We start from the raw sequence: 21,260 nt of genomic DNA, 5'->3' as shown, positions 1-21,260 counted from the left end.
ACACACACACACACGCATGCACACACACACACTCAAAACCCTCAAAAAACAAAACAAAACAAAAAACTTTAGGCACATCCTAAATAACACATATGCTTCGCATCAAAGTTCAAACGCTAATTCAAAAGCAAGATTTAGAGCCAAAATGTGGGTACGACCGAAATGTCCATTGACGGAACAATGGATAAACAAAATATAATGTGTATATTCATATAATCAGTATTAGTCATTCATAAAGAGGGAGGAAATTTTGACACAGGTTACCACATGGATAAACCTCAAAGGCGTTATGCTAAGTGAATAAGCCAGACACAAACGGACACACATGATTCTGCTTCTAGGCGATCCCTAGAAGAGTCAAATTCGTAGAGACAGAAAGTAGAAGGGTGGGTGCCAGGGGCTGGGGGAGGGGATGAGGAGTTAGGGTTTCACGGGGACTGAGTTTCAGTTTGGGAAGATGAAAATGTTCTGGAAATGGACAGTGTAATGGCTGCACAACAATGTGAATGCTTGACGCCACTCAAGTGCACCCTTAAAAAGGACAAATTTTATGTAATGTATATTTTATCACAAGAAAGAAAAGGAGGGAGGGAGGGAAGGAGGAGGCTCGGGCAAGATTCAGACACCCAGCTAAAAAGCGGGGGTATCAGGAATTCCTCTGTGGCTCAGCGAGGTTAAGGATCTGGCACTGTCACTGCTGCGGCTCAGGCTGCCTTTCCTCAGGTCCTGTATGACAGACGTTGGTTGTTTTCTTTTCTGCATCTGTACTCCCACTAACTTCCTACCCTCATAGACAATAACATAATCTGTCCTGAGTTGGAGATTTTTCCATTTAGTCTTTTTGTGCGTGTGATGACTTTACTCATAGGCGCACAAGTGATGGTGAAATTTCTGGGTCGAGTGATACGCATTCTCAGAATTTTGATAAGTAGAATAGACTTCCTTAATGGGAATCCAGGGGCAGGCTTTGGACAATCCACAGACTTTGTGAACTTTCAGATGCCCACTGAAGCGTGTGTGAGCACATAGGGTGTTCTACGATTTTAGGTTCTCAAAATATCTCTTGGACTCAGAAGTCCTTGAGGGGAGTGGACAGGTGTTCCCCCCAGACAATCCTGAACACAGTATCAGTTGATACTGAGCGGAAGAGCTCTGCCCAATTGAGTGTTTTCAAGGAGCTTCTTAATCCCCTGAGTCAGTGTACCTGGGATCTTTTTACATAGCTACCTCCCTCTTGTAAGGTTCTACCATTTCTGCTTACTCTAAATTTCCTGGTCTCTCTCCTGTCTCTCCCACTAGACTGTGCTCTGAAATGAGACTGGGGAGAAGAGAGAGTGTCCACCGTGGGGAGAACAGCACATCCGCTGCGGGGAGGGTAAGGGGTGGTCCAGACACTTGGAGGATGGTTTTGGAGGAAAGTGTGAGGTTGGGCCACTGGCGGGATGTACCATTTACCTCCCATCTCTAGGAGAGGTGTACACATGGACCTGGCAGTTACACGTGTTTTCTTCAAACCGGTTGTCAGGTTGGAATGACCGATGACATCAGAGGCTTCCGAACTTCCTGATTGGAAGGACCAAACTCCGTGGCGCCCGGCAGAAGAGGTGGACAACAGCATCTCCTGGGAGCCCTTCTTCATGCTCAGTTTGGAGAAGGGCTGACACGCTTGTGTTCAGCCAGAGTCCAGAAGAGCTGAGACAGAACAATCTAGGTTTACTGTAAGGGAAGAGTTTGGAAGAAATCATGGCCAATTGTCCACCAAGTTCCCAGTTTGAGGACCAGAGCCCCAAGCCCAGCTCCCCAGGGTACCCCCTGGAGGTGACTGTGAATGAAGAAAGCCCAGGACCCTCAGGTGAGGGACCTGGACGGAGAACAGACTTGAGAGGGTTGACCAGTAAGGAGGAAAGGGTACAGAGGTAGGGAAGGAACACCTGCATAGGTGTGTGTGAAAGGAAAGAGAGATTCAGGATGCCAGGGATTGGAGAAGAGTATGGGAGCTGGGGTCACGGAAAACCTGGAAAGCCAGGAAAAAGGACTTGAGATCAAAGGAAGAGAGGAAACAGGGGGACGGTTGTGGGGGTTTTGTTTGTTTGTTTGTTTTTCCTGGTGGGAGAGATTATCTACAAGAAGGAAGAGTTTTGAGGACAGGTAGCTGCAACAATAAGATGAGTGTGGGGGGGATATGAGGAGAAAGATGGAAAGATGACGTGGGAAAAGGCCACGAGTCTGGACGAGCGAGGCTAAGGGGTGCAGAGGCGGAGTTTGGGAAACCCGTGGCTGAATTCCAAAGACCAAAGCTTCTGACTATAACCTGTTTCCTTTACTCAGCTCCCTGGGCCGGCTCCGGCCCCCTGCCTCGGTGCCCCTGCTGGAAGAGGAAGTTGGCGGCGGCTTTCCCGGAGGACGTGGAGGACCAGCCCGCCGCTGAGGCCGAGGACGTCTGGATGGTGGAGTCGGTGTGCGAGCTCAAGATGACGTTGAAGAGACAGCGGGTGTCTTCGGTGCTGCCTGAGCACCACGAGGTCTTCAACAGGATGCTTGGTGAGGAGCCCCCACCCCCCACCCCCAGCATCCTCCAACCCTATGCTTAAAAAACACAAAAAAAACTTCCAGTGACAACACTTCTCCAATGGAAAAGAATTTCCGACTAGTTGGGCTCTCGGTCCCTGGAGGACTGCTCATCACTCTTCGGGGACACTTAGAAATGATACAGGATTGGGTTCGCTTGGTTTCAACTGCACCCCTGAAGCTCCTTAGCTCTGACTGGCCTTTTGAATCAAAATGCCTTCAAGGCGGGGGGTGGGGGGCATCAAGCCATCCTGGCCCCCTGATTGGCCATCGAGGAACTGCGATTCGGTGGCTCCCGCAGTGGTACCCGCCAGCACGTGGAGGGGTAGCGCTGGCGGTCGCTCGGCGCCCACCCCCCAAAAGGGGAGTCACCCCCTTTGCTGCACAGGGCATGGTCTTGCCCCCCCACCCCCGACCCCGCGCGCTGTTCCCATCAGCCTCACCATCCACCACATCCCGGAATTTCCCCACGGGAGGGAGGCATGCTTCTCCCTCTTTGCTCTGGAATGTTCTCAGGGCAGCCCTGTCCCCGGTGTCAACCTAACACATGTTCTCTTTTCGCAGAGGACCCGGTCGTTAAGAGATTCCTGGCCTGGGACAAAAAAATGAAGGTATCTGACAAGGTAACGTCATCCCGAGACGGTCCTGGGCGGGGCGGAATGCTTTGTAGACCCACCTTGCCACGTCCCTCTCTGACCCGATCAGGTTCACCCAACACGGGGGTCTCCTCTCCGAGGGACACCACCCCTACCGGCTGTACCGGCCTCCTGCTCCCTTATCCCGCTGTTCTTCCTGTTCCAAATGTGACCTCTCTCTCTTCTCTTTTTTTTTTTTTTCTTTTTCCCATCAGTATCTTCTGTCGATGGTGATTGCTTACTTCAGCCGGGCTGGCCTCTTCCCCTGGCAGTACCAGAGAATTCATTTCTTCATTGCTCTGTGAGTCTTTTGTTCCTTCCCAACCCTCAGTATCCAACACCCTGGGAGGGTGGAGGGAGGGAGAGATGTGGGGTTCTTACTGTCCATCTGCTTTTTTTTTTTTTTTAGTACTGTTTACACGGTGTGTGAAAACGATAGCATTATGGTTAAGTGGGTTCTTTTTAAATTGAAGTATTTTTTTATATTGGTTATGGTTAAAAGAAACAACCCTAATGTCCATTAGAACACTGAGCAGAACAAAACATGAAACCCTCCTAAGAGGAGAGGAAGAAGAAATTGACCCCCACTCCACCCCACCCCACCCCGTGGACAGGCTGGAGACATTTCCTGTGTGTCACTGCTTCCCACCTAAGTACCAAGTATGATGAGCTTCCTCTTGTGCTTTCCCATGGCAGATGCCCAAATGCCCTCATTGTACAGCCTGGCTTTATTTGCCTGAATACCCTTCCAAAACACGGGTCAAACCCTTCACACCAGCTCATTGGCTAATTACATGTCAAATCAAGGCCAGAGCTCTCGGTTGGAATTCACCCCCCTCTACAATCCCCATCACACTTGCTCACTGCCCTGATGCTTTATTATTTTTTTCTTTTTGACCGAGCCCATGGCATGCGGAAGTTCCCTAGCCAGGGAGTGAACCTGCATCCCTGCAGCAACCAGAACCACAGCAAGGACAGCACCGGATCCTTAAGCTGCTGAACCACCAGGGAAGTCCCCAACCCCAATACTGTATACCTTTATTTCACTGTTCCTTCCCAGTACTCTTCCCTCGATTTTTATATTGTGCTTTCTGTCCAGGTATCTTTTCCACACATTTATCTGAAGAAAATGACCCCATCCTTAAAATGGGTTCATGCACCAAAACCTTCCAGATGCCTGATCTCCCTCACTTCTGCATCCCAGTGGCACTTTTAAAAGTGGTATACTGGAATCCACGAGGATACTGGTTCAATTACTGGCCTCACTCATTGGGTTAAGGATCCATCATTGCCATGAGCTGTGATGTAGGTCACAGATGTGGCTCAGATCTGGCGTTGCTGTGGCGGTGGTGTAGGCCGGCAGCTCTAGCTCTGATTCAACCCCTAGCCTGGGCACTTAAATATGCCACAGGCGCTGCCCTAAAAAGAAAAGAAACAAAATCCTATACTGGAGTTTTTGCTGTGGCGCAGCAGGTTAAGGATCCAGCATTGCCACAGTTGTGGCATAGGTCACAACTGCAGCTCAGATTTAACCCCTGGTCCGGGGAACTTCCATATGCCACAGATGCAGCCCCCCCCCCAAAAAAATCTTCTATTAATGTGATGATTTGGATTATAGTTATTTCTTATCTCTCCTCCCTCCCCCTTCACCAATCCCATTAGACTAGAACCTGCAGAAGGCAGGTCTTATCAAAATATCAATGCATCCCCAAAACACCGCACAATTTTTCATGTTGCAGATTTTGAAGTTATAGCGAGTCTTATGCAATAAGTAATCAGTATTGCACTTGACTATGAGATAAAGCCGTCATTCACCCATTCAATGAAACCATTTAAAGCATACCCTACATGCTTGGGAATATGAGGTGATGGGAAGAGAGATTCAGGAAATGCTGTTGGATGAATCCATCAGTATGAACCAAGGCCAGAGTTCCTGTTGTGGCTCAACAGATTAAGACTCCAACTAGGGTCCATGAGGACATGGGTTTGATCCCTGACCTTGCTCAGTAGGTTAAGGATCCGGTATTGCCATGAACTGTGGTGCAGGTCACAGATGCAGCTTGGATCCCCACATTGCTGTGGGTGTGGCATAGGCTGGCAGCTGCAGCTTCAATTCAACCCCTAGTCTGGGAACTTCCACATGTCGCAGGTGTGGCCCTAGAAAGCAGTAAATAAATAAATAAATAAAATTTAAAAAATGAACCCAGCCCTATAATCATCATTTGGTAGGAGAGGGATGAATGCAGAAATGGACCAATCAGCTCCTGCCTTCAGGAACTGCCCCTGTTCCTACAACATAGGGAGGCGGGTGTGTGCAGATGAAACAAGTTGAAGGGAACAGGGGTTTTGGGATTTTGTCCTTCTTCATCAAGGTGGGAGAGGTGCCCTTCTGCCCAGAAGTGGCTCCTTGATGACTGAGTGGCTCTCTGGAATGCTGAGTGGGGCTGGGTACGTCCTGTGACGATGCTCAGCCTGCAACCTTTCTGGGAAGCCGCCCTCACATAGAGGTCCTTCCTGACCTGCTCCTGACAGCTAACTGATGTCTTTCCCCAGCTACCTGGCCAATGACATGGAAGAGGACAACCAGGCCCCCAAACAGGCCATCTTTTCATTCCTCTATGGAAAGAACCGCTCCCAGCGTCCCTTGTTCCACAAATTGCGTTTCCAGTTCCTCCGTTCCATGGGCTGGAAGACGAGGGTCACGCTGGAAGAGTGTGAAAAGGTGGGTGGGGGAGGGGGAGGGCTGGAAGGGAGAGGGGCTGGGTCTTGGGGGGTTGAGGTTTGGGGATGAGAAAAAAATGGAGGCTGGGCAAGAGGAGAGAGGGGGTCCGCCTAGAGAGTCATCATCATTTCATGGAATGTTTGTCTTTCCAGATCCAGGCTTTTGATCCGGAGCTCTGGGTGTGGGGGCGAGATCGTGCCCTCTTTTCCTAGAGGAACCAGGACCATGCAGGCCTGGGGTCATCGGCCTGAGGAAAGGTAGGTCTCTGTCCTTCCAGGTGCCAATTGAATGATTTGCTATTTATTGAGGAAATCTGAGGAATCTAACTGCTGGACCCATGACACTGTGAAGTCATTTCACCAAAAGTCATGGGTCCAAATAAGAGCTTTAACGGAAGGTTGATTTTTGTGAAAAGTGAATATGTTTCCAATTTTTTCCATATATTATGTTTTGAGCTTCTGTTTTTTATTTCATTTGTGGTCTTACCTCCCTCAGGGATATCGAATCCAGGGGTTTATCTGCAACAGGGTACATGTCTCCCAACAGGATCTTAGGTGGAACAGCCTACATGTTCAGTAATAAGAGATACATTAGGACTGGCTTTCTTTTCATCCCAATTTACTTTTAAATTGCTTATGGCCACATCACCTGTGGCTCTTTATTTCCCCTGACCTACCACTTCTGACCAACCACTCCCTTGTCCAGTTAGGTCTTTCTCCACCTTCCAAGTTTATGGTCAAGGGAGTTTATCAGAAGGAGTGAAGGTTAAGAAATGCTGTCTTCATCATGGCTTATTACAATCAACACATTAGAGTTATAGATTTGGACAGAAGATAAAGCAAAGTTTTGATTGAACTCTTGTGAACTGGCTGTCTTAGTCCATTTGAGCTTCAATAACAATACTACTGCTTATAATCAGCAGGCAACAGTCTCTTTTATACGGGTACTCAGCCCATTCATGAGGGCTCCCCCCATGACCTAATCGCCTCCCAAACGCCCCACCTCCTAATGCGTTCACCTTAGGTGTTAGGATTCCAGCACCTGAATTTGGGGCACACAAACACTCAGACCATAACACCAACCAGGCTTAGTACTAAGTATCATGGTTAAAGTATTAGGATCAAGGGTTAGGGTTAGCTATCGGGCATCAGGTCTCATGGTTCATCATGTTAACTCATTGGTGATGTTTGTAGCGTGGTTAGAAGTTCAGATTTTAAGTGGTACTAAAGACCCACAGTGAGTTAAGACTAGAGCAGCGTTCTCTAAGGGCTAACTCCCTGAGCAGAATCAGCTAGAGTTTTTGCTCTAAAGCAGATTACCAGCACTGACCTCAGGTGTATTCAGACATCCTTGAACTCAGGGTCGGCAAAGTCCAAGAATAACACTTGAGAACCGTGCTTCAGGATTGGGTTTTAGAATGGAGACGTTGAGATAAAATTGGCATTATGAGTTAATCTAAACTGTGCTTAGACTTGACTGAGAACGTGAATAATCTTTGTATCTGGAGTGCTGCCTCTTTGAAATCTGACATCCTCGTTCTTTTCTCTTAATTCCAGATCACAGAGCCCAGGGGAGATGCCAATGTTCAGAGGAAGTCAATCCAGACAGGGAAGACCGCCATGAGGAAGGAGGATAGATGCCCCTTGTGCAGATAACAGGAAGGAACCCAGCATCTCCTAGAATGATCTGGATGGCGCTATTGTTTTGTACTCCTAGAAGAAGGGTGTGGTTCCAGGAGTTTGTGGTGGGACAATAATAAATCAGTGTTTTTTTTTTCCCCCAGGATCTATCCTTTCCTAAGGCACTGCCACAATTTTCCAAATCATTTCATTCAAATCTCCCCCGAGATAGACATTGAAAGTCCCAGTTTTTTTGTTTGTTTATTTGTTTGTTTTTGCCAGTTTTTTTATATATACTTGATTGCCCCAGCCTGGAACCATTTGAAAGTGGAGTGTGGGAGGTCAGGATGGGAGGGAATTACTTTAAAATATAAAATTAGAGCCCTAGGACTGTGATAGATGACTTAATATATGTCATAATTTTTATTGGCTTATCTCGAAAAGGTTGCCTATAAAATTATTATATTTACTTTTATGTTTATGTATTTTAAATAGCTTTGAAATAGTCATTATTTTGAAAATATGTTATTCCTACAAAGTTCTGTGATGAGTATTATAGCTGTTATATATGTGTCAATACAATTGTATTTACATTTTCAAGAGAGGTTTTTGTGTTTTCATCTATTATATTTACATAATATATCCACTCTACTTATAGCTAGAATAAATATATTCCAGTATTTATTTCCAGTTCTTGTAAATAAATTTTTATTTTTTAGTCTTCATTTTTGAATTGTGGGAATTTAGGTATAATTTTTAAAAACTAATCTCAGTATGTTTGCATGTAGTCTTTGGTTATTAAAGAGGACTGTGCAATGTAGGTTTTGAAGAAATATAATAAAGATGGACATCTTCTCACATTCGTGATGTGTGTGGTGGTTATCAGTCTGCTTTGCCTGTTTGCTGTCAAATGAGATATTGTTAATGGGGTTGTGATTATTCGACTACATTCCTTAACTCTGAAAAATAATCCTGAGTTACTTTCCACATAGAAAAAAAGATAGAAGATTAGGTGGATCCTGGCTAGAGTCTTAGAGTAGGAAACAAGGAGAAGATACTGAAGGAGAGAAATAAGAGTAGAAAAAAAAATGGAAGAAAGTACTATGGGTACCTAAATAATAAACCAAAATTCAAAATGAAGGAACGGTGACTCTGTCACCAACCCCAGGTTTAGCTGCTCATTGTTAAAGAATCCAATACTGAGAAACAAGTGTTGGGTAAAAGGAAAGAGCTTTATTGCAGAAGCTGGCAATCCTGGGGAGAAGGTTGACTCATGTCCCAAAGAACCAACTCCCCCCTCCCCAGGTTTTGTTAAGAAATTACGTAGGAAACAGAGGAAGGGGCTACATGCTGAGGAGAGTGTTGTGGGGGGTGCATGATCAGCCCACGGACATTCTTCTGACTGGTTGGTGGTGAGGTAACTGGAAGTCAACATCAACACCTTTCTGATTCCACTTGGTCTGGGGTTTACATGCTTATGGGCAGCATACAGTTGGCTTCTTCCACCTGGTGGGGACTTCAGTATCTGCAAAATAGCTCAAATGATATGGCTCAGAATATTATCTACAGCCTTTGAGGCGGAAATAAAGTCCTTGACTTTGTTTAATGGCTAAAGTATTATTATTTTGTCTTACACGACTGTTTTCCTTTGTTTTTGCATTTTCTCACTTCTTGGTTTAAAATTATTCTTTGCAACTTGGGGAAGGCCAAGGAGGCTAAAGATTTTCTACAAACAACTACAAAGCAGGCAGAGGACATTGGGGTGGGGTGGGGTGGGGTGGGGAAGAGGGGCTGTTGAGGAAAGACCACACAGGATCCTGCTCAGTTACAACTAACTGAGATGTACTTTCCTGGAACTGATCCCTGGCAAGTGAACACACATGCACAAAAGAACACACAGAATTACTGTTTTGGGAATTCCGTCGTGGCGCAGTGGTTAACGAATCCGACTAGGAACCATGAGGTTGCGGGTTCGGTTCCTGCCCTTGCTCAGTGGGTTAGCTCGTTGCCACGAGCTGTGGTGTAGGTTGCAGACTCGGCTGGGATCCCGCGTTGCTGTGGCTGTGGTGTAGGCGGTGGCTACAGCTCCGATTCAACCTAGCCTGGAACTCACATGCCTGAGCGGAAATAGCAACAACAACAACAACAACAACACAAGAATTACTGTTTTTGTTTTTCCTTGGGCACCTCGCGGGGCATACTGAGGTTCCCAGGCTAGGGGTCCAATCAGAGCTGTAGCCGCCGGCCTACACCGCAGCCACAGCAATGTGGGATCCGAGCCGCGTCTGCAACCTACACCACAGCTCACGGCAATGCCGGATCCTCAACCCACTGAGCAAGGCCAGGGATCGAACCCTCAACCTCATGGTTCCTAGTCGGATTCGTTAACCACTGAGCCACCACGGGAACGCCCCTTTTTCCTTTATTTATCATATTTGTATGTAGCTACTGATTTTAAGCCTTAAATACTCAAGGTATGGAAAAGATTAGGGCACCAGGTCCCAATCAGGCAAGACACCTAGAGAAGAGGTGACATTACAGACGTTCCCTTAAATTAAAGGGACCCTGATTCCCTGGTCCGGGAGGCCAATGCTCTCAGCACAGCATCGCTTAACCTCCAGTTGAGGTGAAGACATTTACGACGTTCCCTATCTTGACGGAGCGGAGACTTATGGGCAATAGAGTCCTGGAGCTTGTCTGGCTCCCCGCTGCGGGCCCTGCCAGGCGGACTTCCGGCGCCCTGCTGTGTTTGTGCGCCTCGCCCTGGGTGCGTGTTCGCGCACGCGCACCAGCGCCGCGCCGCGCCGCGCCGCGCCGCAGTCGCTTCCTGTCGGTGCCCAGGTCACAGCTGTCCCTCGTTCCCAGTCTCTGGCCTCTGGCGGGCGAGGATTCCCGGCCTGCGGCCTGGGCCGGAGGAGTCTGGAGGGCGGCGGTGCAGGGGCGGCGGAGCCCGGGCCGACCGGCTTCAGCACGCGGCACACTGAGGCCCCCGAAGGCCGATTTGGGCTCCGGGAGGGAGTTCGCCTGAAGGGAGCCTGTGTTGTAGGCCCAGAACCGGCCCTTCGGGCCCAGCGGCCTCCAGAGGCGGAGAGGAGGAACCCAGGGAAAGGAGCTCGCCGGAGGGGCAGCCCCTGGCCCGGAGCCTCGGGAGCTCGGGGCGGGTCAGCGAGTCCCAGGGGGTAAGTCTTGCGTCTGGGGGCCTCCGGGCATTGGTCGACCCTGACGCCAAAGCGGGGTTGAGGGGCGCTCTCCCCGGGCCACCCAAGAGAGCGAGCGGGAGAGTTTGACCGCTACCCGGAGATGGAGGGGGCGGCTGTCCCAGATGGGCGCTCCCTTAGGACTTGGGAGTTCTGGGTGTCCTGGGGGATTGGGGGCTACACACCCCTCCTCCTCCCGTCCTCTCGGGATTCCGCCGGGTCTCTAAAGGCCCATCAGCATCTTGGTTCTGTAACCTAAGTGTCCGCTGACTCCCCTGGGTTCTGCCCTGTAGAACCACACAGTGGGGTGCAGGATGAGTCTGCGAGGCATCTGTCCTGCCTCCTCGGTTGAGGGTGGAGGAGATTGGGCATGAGAAGGGAGATTCTTGTGCCAGGTCACCGGGTCTGTAGGTGGGATTGGTAACAGGACTCAAACTTCCAGGCCAGTGTTCTGTCCACTGTATTAGAGTTTTCTTAATTAAAAACTTTTAAAGTGCCAAGGTAGCCAAGTTCAGTCAGATAATGTACACAACAATACTGTGCTTTGATGCACAGTTATCCCACTTTTGAGAGCTCACATTCTCTGTTCCTGTGGAATCTTTGATTTTAACCGATTTTTTTTTTTTTTTTTTTTTTTTTTGGCCATTTCTTGGGCCGCTCCTGCGGCATATGGAGGTTCCCAGGCTAGGGGTCCAATCGGAGATGTAGCCACCTGACTACGCCAGAGCCACAGCAACGTGGGATCCGAGCCGCGTCTGCAACCTACACCACAGCTCACGGCAACGCCGGATCCCTAACCCAGTGAGCAAGGCCAGGGACCGAACCTGCAACCTCATGGTTCTTAGTCGGATTCGTTAACCACTGCGCCACGACGGGAACTCCCCTAAGCGATTTTTTTTTATTTTTTATTTTTTATTTTTATTTTTTAGGTTCTTGTGCCGAGGGCATGCAGAAGTTCCAGGGTCAGGGCTTGAACCCACACCACAGCAGTGACTGGAGCCACAGCAGTGACAACACCAGATCTTTAACCATTAGGGCACCAGCGAACTCCTTGATTTTAAGCAATTTAAAGAAGCAGTAAGGAAATAGTTAAGCAGTGTTACAGGGGGATTTTTTTTGGGGGGGGGGCGCTTTCTATTTAATGGAGTCATCGTTTGTATTCAGTAATGTCAGTGACCTGATTGTGTTGTGTATTTCTCCTGTGTGACCCTTTTGGCCTCTGTTCATATTCATAGGGTGTCATTTTATTGAGCTTTCTTGGGTGGTTTTCTTGTAGGAAGTTACTGCTTAGTCAGGCCAGGTCACTCATAATTACAGTCACTTACTTCCTTTTCTCTAGGTCCACTTGATAGCTTATGCTTTACCAAGAGCAGCAGAAAATGAATGAACCCCAGGTGAGTTTTCCTGTCTGTGTATTTATTACCCCACTTTGTTTTGTAATGCATTTTAGGAGGTTTAGAAAGGTCCATGCTTTAAGAGGGAAAGGTAGAAATAGAGAAACTATGACAATCGTGTAAAATACAGTTGTTAAAGGGTAGGTGGGCACTTAGACTTGGTTGAATACAAGTCCGATTTATAGGGAGTAGGATACTTCAGGGCTATTCAAGTTGAGCTGCAAATAGCACTGATGTTCTTGGCAGTTAGAGATAAAGGAAAATGCTATCCATTATGTGATTTGTGTTGACTAATAAGAACCTATTTTTGTTGCTCATGGGTTTTAAAGATTTCCTAGGAAAAAACGTTTTTTGAAGTTGGTGTAATTGTGGCTAGCTCTCCCAATAACAGCCATGAAATCATTGCAGTATATGGCTTATACTACTGCTTATCTAAGCAGAGGGCCAGCTGCCCAAGGGGAACTTGGTATGTGTGATTTTTCCAGGCTCCAGAGTATGTTGATCCTAGTAGACCCATTGCCATTTTTACTGTTCAGTCCAGAGACAAAATGTAAATCATGGAATGGCCTGCTCATCCTTCACATGTTTCTGTCAGCGTGGTTTTGGGGTTGCACAGCCAACAGTGCAGGCAGATATTCTCCAGTAAAGGTGTTCTCACTCTCCATTCCCATTTCAGCTCTTCATGCCTAGGTTTTCTCCTTCCACTCTCCGGAATCTGTTGGTAAAGAATAGCAGTGAATAACGATAGTCAAGTCCAGCGGGCATCTTCCACTCCTTAGCTCACGTGGCCCTTCATCTGCCTTTGACATCTGTTACCTCCAAACTCATGGAATCTCCTTTTTCTTGGCTTTTAACAAAGTTTGTTTGTATTTTTGTGCATATCTTTAAATGAGAAGAGGTCTTTTTTTTTTTTGGCATGTGGAAGTTTCCAGGCGAGAAATCAAACCTGAGCCATAGCAGCGTCCAAGCTGCTGCAGTGACAATGCCAGATCCTTAACCTGCTGGGCTACGAGAGAACTCCAATAAGGAGTCTTAAAAAGTGAGTGGAGGGGTTCATGTTGTGGCTCAGCAGGTTAAAAACCTGATTAGTATCCACGAGGATGCAGGTTTGATTCCTGGCCTTGCTCAGTGGGTTAAGGATCTGGTGTTACCCTGAGCTGTTGTGTAGGTCAAAGATGCAGCTTGGATACAATGTGGCTGTGGTACAGGCCAGCAAGCTGCAGCTCCTTTTCAACCCCTAGCCCGGGAACTTCCATATGCCGCAGGTGCAGCCCTAAAAAGAAAAAATAAAAAGCATTAAAAAAATTAAAAAATAAAAAGTGGGAGTTCCTGTCATGGCTCAGCAGAATCTAATCTGACTACCATCCATAAGGACGCAGGTTCGATCCCTGGCCTCGCTCAGTGGGTTAAGGATCCAGCATTGCCATGAGCTGTTATGTAGGTCACAGACATGACTCAGATCCCACATTGCTGTGGCTGCGGTGTAGACCAACAGCTGCAGCTCCAGTTTGACCCGTAGCCTGGGAACCTCCATATGCTGCGGGTGTGGGGCCTCCCCTTCCAAAAAAAGGAAAGAAAAATGAAAAAATGGGTGGGGATAATCCGCAAGACCATTTTTTTCTTAGTATAAATTATAGTTGATTTATAATGTGCCAGTTTCTGCTGTACAGCAAGGTGACCCAGTCAGACATATATATACATTCCTTTCTTGTTTTATCTTCTATCATGGTCTTTCCCAAGAGACTGTATTAATATATAATATTGATGTTCAAAATTTCACAACTTGTAGAAATGTTTTTCGTTTTTTTCTTTTCAATGAAGATACAAATAGAGTCCATACATTGCAGTTGGTTGATGAATCTGAGACTGTGTTGATTGCATTGCCATTGTTTTAACTTTCACATAATTTTTTCTGAACCATTTGAGAGAGGATATATGGTATGTCATGCTCCTTTGCCTGGTCATGTTTCAGTTATATTTCCTAAGATCAAGGGTATTTTCTTACATATGCTTGGCACATTTACTGAATTCAGGAAAGTTAACATTGATATAATACCATAATCTACAGTTCGTCTTCCAGTTTTGCTGGTTTCCCCAGTAATTTCCTTTATAGCAATTTTTTTTTTTATTTCTGATAGAGGATCAAGTCCAGGATTATGAATTGCACTTAGTTTTCATGCTTTTTGAGTCTGTTTAACATGGAGACGTTTCTCAATGCTACCATAATCATTGAAGAACATAGGCCAGTTCTTTTGTAGAATTCTTTGAATTTAGGTTTCCTTGATGTTTTTCCATGATTAGATTTGGATTGTGAATTTTTGACAGGAACACTACATGAACAGTGACTCTTTTCAAATTTATGAGCCAGCGTAGAGTCTCTTCTGGAGAAGTTCTCTGTGCACTTGAGAAGCATTGCCTGTTGCTCCCGGTGGATGGAGAGTTCTGTAAATGTCAGCCAGGTCAAGTTGGTAGAGGGAGCTGGGCAGATGTGCTGTGCTGTCCTTGCTGACCTGCCTTCTTGTCCTCTGTCCGTCGTGAGACAGGGGAATTGAAATCTCCTGCAATTGTGATTTGTCTGTTTCTCCTTGTAATTGTGTCAGGGTTTGCTTCATGAATTTCATTAAAAGATCCTTAAACATTTAAGATCACTATGTCCTCTTGATTAATTAACCACTTTGTCTTTGTGAATTGGCTTCCCTTATCCTGCTACTAGTCTGTGCTGTGAAACAGAATGTCTGATATTTGTAAAGTCACTCCAACTTTCTTTGGAACATTGGCGGTGTGCAGTATCCAATGTATCCAATTCTGTCCTTTTACTTTTAACCTATTCACTTCTTTTTCTATAAAGTACACCTCTTAGACACAACATATAGTTGGATCTTTTTTAAAAAATCCAATTTGACAATTTCTACCTATTATCTGCGGCGTTTAGACTATTTACATGTAATGTGATGATTGATATAACTGGTTAGGTTGTAGTCTGTTGTCTTATTTTCTATTTGTCCCATCTTTTTTCTCTTCCTTCCTTTCGATTGACGGTTTTTATGATTCCATTCTGTACCTTTTGTTAGGTTATCGGCTCTAACACTTGTTAATTAGTTCAGTGTTGCCTTAGAGTTTATAGTATGTAAGTTTAGTTGATCATAGTTTATCTTCAAGTAATAACACCATTTCGCTTAGAGTAGGAGAAGCCACAGTTCCATTTCTCTCATCTTGGTCTTTACATTATTGTTGCGTTTTATGTTCATAGGTAATACCAATCCCACAGTACATTGTTATTTTTAATTAAACAGTTACTTTTCGAAGAGATTTAAGCAATGAGAGAAAATATGTAGTTTCCACTTCTGGGGTTTCATTCCTTTGTGTAGATCCACATTTTTATCTGTTGTCATTCTTCTTCTGCCCAAAGGACATTCTTTAACATTTCTTCTAGTTGGTAATGAGTTCTTTCAGCTCTTTCATGTCTGAAAAATGTCTTTATTTTGACCTCACTTTTTTTGGGGGGGGGGAGGGGCTTGCTTTTGAGGCGTGTGGAAGTGCCCAGGCCAGGGACCAAAGCCTCGCCACCGCAGTGACAATGCCAGCTCTTTAACTTGCTAAGCCACACAGGAACTCCATATTTTGTCTTTACTTTTAAAGGCATTATTGCTATTTTTTTCCCTCCATTACTTTAAATGTGCTCCTCCACCGTCTTCTTGCTTACGTTGTTTCCGAGAGCAATCTGATGTCATCCTCATCTTTGCTTCTCTGTGTGTTACACATCTTTTTTTTTTTCCCTCGTGCTGCTTTTAAACTTTTCTCTCTCTTTTTTTTTTTTAAATCTTTTTTTTAGGGCTGCACCCGAAGCATATGGAGGTTCCCAGGCTAGGGGTTGAGTCGGAGCTGTAGCCCCTGGCCTACACCACAGCCACAGCAACGCAGGATCCTTAACCCACTGAGCGAGGCCAGGGATGGAACCTGTGTCCTCATGGATGCTAGTCAGATTTTTTCCATTAAGCCATGACGGGAGCTCCTAAACTTTTCTCTTTATCACTGATGGTTAGCCATTTGAATGTGATAGGCCTAGGTGAGGGCAGGCCTCATTTTATTGTGCTCCACAAGCATTTCTTTTTTACAAACTGAAGTTCCGTGGCAGCCCTGCATCAAGCAAGTCTGATGGCGCCATTTTTCCAACAGCATTTGCTCACTCTGTGCCTCTGTTACATTTTGGTAATTCTCACAATATTTCAAACTTTTTCATTATTGTTATGTTTGTTATGATAATCTGTGATCAGTGATCTTGGTGTTATTATTGTAATTGTTTTGGCATTTTTTAGCAATAACTTTTTTTTTTTTGTCTTTTTTTTTTTTTTTTTTTGTCTTTTTAGGGCTGCATCTGTGGCATATGGAGGTTCCCAGGCTAGAGGTCCAGCTGGAGCTGTAGCCACCAGCCTACGCCAGAGCCACAGCAACATGGGATCCAAGCCGCATCTGCGACCTACACCACAGTTCACAGCAACTCCAGATGCTTAACCCACTGAGCAAGTTCTGGGATGGAACCCATGACTTCATGGTTCCTAGTCAGATTTGTTTCCTCTCTGCTATGATGGGAATGCCAATAAAGTATTTTTTAGTTAAGGTATCTACTTTTTTGTTAAATATAAACTCAATAGACTATTACAAACTTAATAGACTACAGTGTAGTGTAAATGTAACTTTCATATGCACTGGGAAATCAAAAAATTCATGTGACATGCTTTATTATGATATTTGCTTTATTGTGGTGGTCTGGAACCTAACCCGTAGTATCTCCCAGGTCTGATTGTATTGCTTTCGCTATATTTCTGTGCTGGGAAATCATGAACTTCTTGGATCTGTGTTGTTCATGATTTTCATCATCCTTGGGAAAATTTTGACCATTATTTCTTCAAATATTTCTTTTCTCCCCCACCTCTTCCTTCAGTGATTTCTGTTCCCTATATATTAGGTTACTTTAAATTATCCTACAACTCCCTGATGTTCTTTATTTTCTATTACTTCTTGCTTCTCTGTGTTTCATTTTATGTAGCTTCTATTGCTATGTCTTCTTATTCTTTTTTTTTTTTTTTTTTTTTTTTTTTTTAATGGCTGCACCCTTGGCATATGGAAATTCCCAGATCAGGGATTGAATCGGAACCATAGCTGCAACCTACACTGCAGCACAGCAACACTAGATCCTTTAGCCCACTGTGTGAGGCTGGGGATTGAACTCCCGCTCTGTCTTCCCATTCATTTGTTCCTTTCCTGCAGTGCTGCTAATCTAGTCCACTGTAAATTTCACCTCAAGAAAATATTGTAAGTTTTTTTCTGTAGAAGTTCAATTTGAGTCTGTTTAAGTATCTTCCCTGTCTCTATTGAAATGTTTTGAATGTACAGAATGCAGGTATAAACCATTTTAATGTTTTCTGCTAATTGTAACATCTACGTCATGTCTAGGCCCATTTCAGCTGATTGATTTTTTTTTTTTAAATGAGTTGTACTTTCCTATCCATTTACCCCAATTTGTCAATTCTTTCTCCTAAACTCTGTCTCACTTTCACCTCCCTGCTCCATGGGTGGAAACTCTTAGGGCAGTAGCTGTTGGGCTCACTTTGTTTATTTCCTGTCTCTCATGAATTACTGTCCTTCACTGCCTTATGATCAGTGTCTTGAAAACCATAGTTTTGTGTATTTTGAGTCAGTTAGAAAGCCTTTCCCCACATTGAAGTTATGGAGAAATTCACCCATGGGTTGTTGGTTTTTTTTTTGTTTTTTTTTTTTCCTGTGTAGTGTCATTTTTTACTTTTAGATCACTGATCCATTTGGAGTTTATTTTTTTGTGGTGTAAGAAATGGATGCAGTCTTATCCATATTCATAAAGCTATCAATTGCTCTAACATCATTTATTGAGTCAGTTCTGCTGATTATTATGATTTTTTTTTTTTTTTTTTTTTTTTTTTTGCTTTTTAGGGTTGCACCCGCGGCATATGGAGGTTCCCAGGCTAGGGGTCCAATTGGAGCTACAGCTGCCAGCCTACACCACAGCCACAGCAATGCAGGATCCAAGCCACTTCTGCGACCTACACCACAGCTTATGGCAACGCTGGATCCTTAACTCACTGAGCGAGGCCAGGGATCCAACCCGTAACCTCATGGTTCCTAGTCGGATTCGTTTCTCCTGCACCACTGTGGGAACCCCATGATTATTATGATTTTATAAATCATATATCTTACTAATACATAATCCTAAAGTCTGTTTCAGTAGACTTTGTGCTCTATTCCATTGGTCTCTCTCCATTGATGTATCGGAACCAAACTGTATCTACTAACTGTAGAGTCTCTGTATAAAATCTGGTGGTATTAGGCCCACTTCATTGTTTCTTTTTTGGAGATTTTTCCTAGCTGTTCTTGATTTTTGTCCCTCCTCATCAGAACTTTAGTGTCAACTTGTCTAGTTCCAGGAAAAAGCTTTTTGCTGTTTTTGTTGTGATTGCATATTTATGAAGTAGTTTAGGGTAACCGACATCTTTGTGTTAAGTTGACCTGTCCAAGAACAAGGAGAATCATTGCATTTGTTCAGGTCTACTTCTCTGTTTCTCAGGAGTGTTTTAAATTTTTTCAAGTATAGATTTTGTACATTTCTTGTTAAGTAATGCTATTGTTACTTTCTGTCTCTACGTTTCTGACAGCTCTAAGTGCCTCATGTAGATGGAATCCTACAGTTTTTGTCCTTTTGTGACTGGCTTATTTCACTCAGCATAATGTTCTTAAAGTTCATCCATGTGGCAGTATGTGACAGAACTTCTTGCATTTTTAAGACAGAATCATATTCCATTGTGAATAAATCTTTTTTTAGAAATCTCTTTGTCTTTTTTAGGGCTGCACCTGTGGCATATGGAGGTTCCCAAGCCAGGGATCAAATCAGAGCTCTAGCTGCTGGCTTACTCCACAGCCACAGCAACGCAGGATCCGAGCCATGTCTGTGACCTACACCACAGCTCACAGCAATGCCGGATCCTTAACCCACTGAGCGAGGCCAGGGATTGAGCCCACATCCTCATGGATGCTAGTCGGGTTAATTAACCACTGAGCCACGACGGGACCTTCCCATTGTGTATATATTACATTTTGCTTGCTCAACCATTCATCCATAGTTGGACACTTGGGTATTTCCACGTTTTAGCTATTGTTAATAATGCCACTATGAACCTAGGTGTACAGATATCTCTTCTGATATGCAATACCTATGGTCACCACTGCCTTTTGAACCTCATACCTCACTGCAGTGGGTTGGTGGACAAGGTTAAGCTGCTCAGGTTGATTTATGGCGAGAGTAGTTTTCTAAGAGTTGCTTTAAGAAAAATGTCCATGTCCAGCATGGGGAGAATTGACTCTTTGTCTGCTTTTGCCTGAAGTGGACTTGGATTGGTGTCCTCTCTGGTTTATCCTCCGTCCCCATCAGCAGTTTTCTGTTTGGACAGTGAATGTGTGGTCACCCTGATTGCCGGGGTCTGGAGTGTGTGGGCCCCAGTGCCCATGGCCAGAGGGTTCTTGGCAGAGTCAGTGTGCACCTGGCCACTATGTACTGAGAACAGGAAACCTCTCAACCTGAGCATTTGGTCCTGTGGTTAATGTCTCTGTCAGCTGGTCACTCTGATGCTGTGGGAACTCAGGTTCTCCTGATGGGCCTGGAGATCTCCCAGGGCTCTGGTGGCGAGTCTGCTGTTCACTTTTGCTGCCACCCAACATCTGCCTGTGCGTGAAGTATGTTCCATGGTCCTGGTTTTTCATCTGCTCTGATTCCTTGAACCAGGAATCTCCTCAAAGAAATTGCTGCTCTTGATAACTTCTGTGTTCCGGTGCTTTTATGAGAATTACTTTTATGTTTCTTTGAATTGGGCTTTTTGGGGTTTTGTCTTGTTTGTGAGGCAGGAAAGTAATTTGTATGTTCTTTTACTCACTTGAATTTTACTCACTTGAATTAGAAGTGAAAAAGCTGTCCCGAAGAAATTGCCTTGTGGACTTCCCTGGGGAAGGTTAAGGATATGGTGTTGTCACTGCTGTGTGTGGGTTTGATCCCTGTCCTGGGAACTTCCAAATGCCATGAGTGTGCCTCCCTCCCCCCTCAAAAAGAAAGTATCTTCTTGGTCTCTGCCCTTTGCCAACCTCTTAAATGTTGATACTGTTTCAGTGTTTACTGTGGGTACTTTTTACTCTGCATCACCTTCTTTCCCCCTTAATCATGTAGGATACCCACCTGCGCCTGTGAAGCCTAATCTGCTGACGTAAAATTAAACTGGTTTGTCTCTGTCTTGTTAGACTGCTCACTACCTTGTATATGTCACTCTAATAATACCTCAGGCATTCATTCCAGCAACACATTTTCATTGCTGCAAGAATGAGGTGTAAGAGTTAATACTTGAAAGAAGAAGAAAACCTAGCCATGCAGATAGCTCCTGGTAGCTGGCTGTGAGAGTGGAGGGGTCAGAGGATGAAAGAGCTCAGATGGGATGGCCTGAGTCTCAGGGTGCACCAGTGTGAAGAGGTCCGGGGATGGGAGACCCAGCCAGCAGAGGCGAGTGAAGAGAATGACAACGAACGAAATGCATGTGTTCATTTACCCAGTGTGTCCTCACCAGGCTGTAAGCTTTTTGAGAGCAGGAATGTGATTTCATTATCATATATACCCCAGAACTCATATACTTCAGTCACAAAATTGCAGCTTTTTTAATTTGAAGTTTTTGGAGAGGGGTTGTTTCTTTTATTTTCTTTTCTTTTGGATATCTTAAGGAACCCAAGGACAATGTGTTTCCAATATGATTTCTTCTCCTTCCACAGTCTGTAACAAAAATGAAGTTTTCAGTGTTTATAGATAACTTTCCCAGTGAGCTGGATAAGCTTTTGTCCCTGTGTGTCTGCTCCACCTCACTCAATCCAGTCATGGTGCCATTATAGGAGCCAGTGTCATTCAAGGATGTGGCTGTGGATTTCACCCAGGAGGAGTGGCTGCAGTTGGATGCTGATGAGAAGACCACCTACCGGGACGTGATGCTAGAGAACTACAGCCACCTGGTCTCTGTGGGTGAGGAGAGCCTGCCTTCTGAGTTGCTGCTCTGTGGGGGCTTCCA

The 21,260-nt window shown here is 45.2% G+C and overlaps 2 protein-coding genes across 3 annotated transcripts in view; both read left to right on the top strand.

The window, feature by feature from the left end:
- Positions 1,744 to 8,387, top strand: LOC100520556 (speedy protein E4-like). The gene is made up of 7 exons (XM_005653055.3): positions 1,744 to 1,852; positions 2,329 to 2,541; positions 3,133 to 3,191; positions 3,419 to 3,504; positions 5,757 to 5,925; positions 6,078 to 6,182; positions 7,482 to 8,387. The coding sequence occupies exons 1-6, from the start codon at positions 1,744 to 1,746 to the stop codon at positions 6,135 to 6,137; spliced, it is 696 nt and encodes a 231-aa protein (XP_005653112.2). The 3' UTR covers positions 6,138 to 6,182; positions 7,482 to 8,387.
- Positions 10,325 to 21,260, top strand: part of RBAK (RB associated KRAB zinc finger) — a 17,463-nt gene continuing 6,527 nt past the window's right edge. Inside the window, exons 1-3 of one of the 2 annotated variants that reach the window (XM_021086052.1) lie at positions 10,325 to 10,723; positions 12,081 to 12,135; positions 21,088 to 21,214. In XM_021086052.1, coding sequence (XP_020941711.1) covers positions 12,097 to 12,135; positions 21,088 to 21,214 — 166 coding nt within the window. In that variant the 5' untranslated portion in view covers positions 10,325 to 10,723; positions 12,081 to 12,096. Of the gene's footprint in view, positions 10,724 to 11,670; positions 11,819 to 12,080; positions 12,136 to 21,087; positions 21,215 to 21,260 lie in introns of those variants that run through there. The other variant, XM_005653058.3, reaches the window with a different exon arrangement.

Source organism: Sus scrofa, chromosome 3, assembly GCF_000003025.6.
Source record: "Sus scrofa isolate TJ Tabasco breed Duroc chromosome 3, Sscrofa11.1, whole genome shotgun sequence".
Lineage (NCBI taxonomy): Eukaryota > Metazoa > Chordata > Mammalia > Artiodactyla > Suidae > Sus > Sus scrofa.
Note: the sequence above shows the minus strand (reverse complement) of the source record. Positions and strands in the feature narration are given on the sequence as shown.

Bases quoted from the DNA above. Each gene is read 5' to 3' on its own strand.
- LOC100520556 (XM_005653055.3), top strand. From the start codon at position 1,744: ATGGCCAATTGTCCACCAAGTTCCCAGTTTGAGGACCAGAGCCCCAAG. The intron at 2,542-3,132 runs GTGAGGAGCCCC...CTCTTTTCGCAG, and splicing joins GGTCTTCAACAGGATGCTTG to AGGACCCGGTCGTTAAGAGA. The intron at 3,505-5,756 runs GTGAGTCTTTTG...GTCTTTCCCCAG, and splicing joins ATTCATTTCTTCATTGCTCT to CTACCTGGCCAATGACATGG.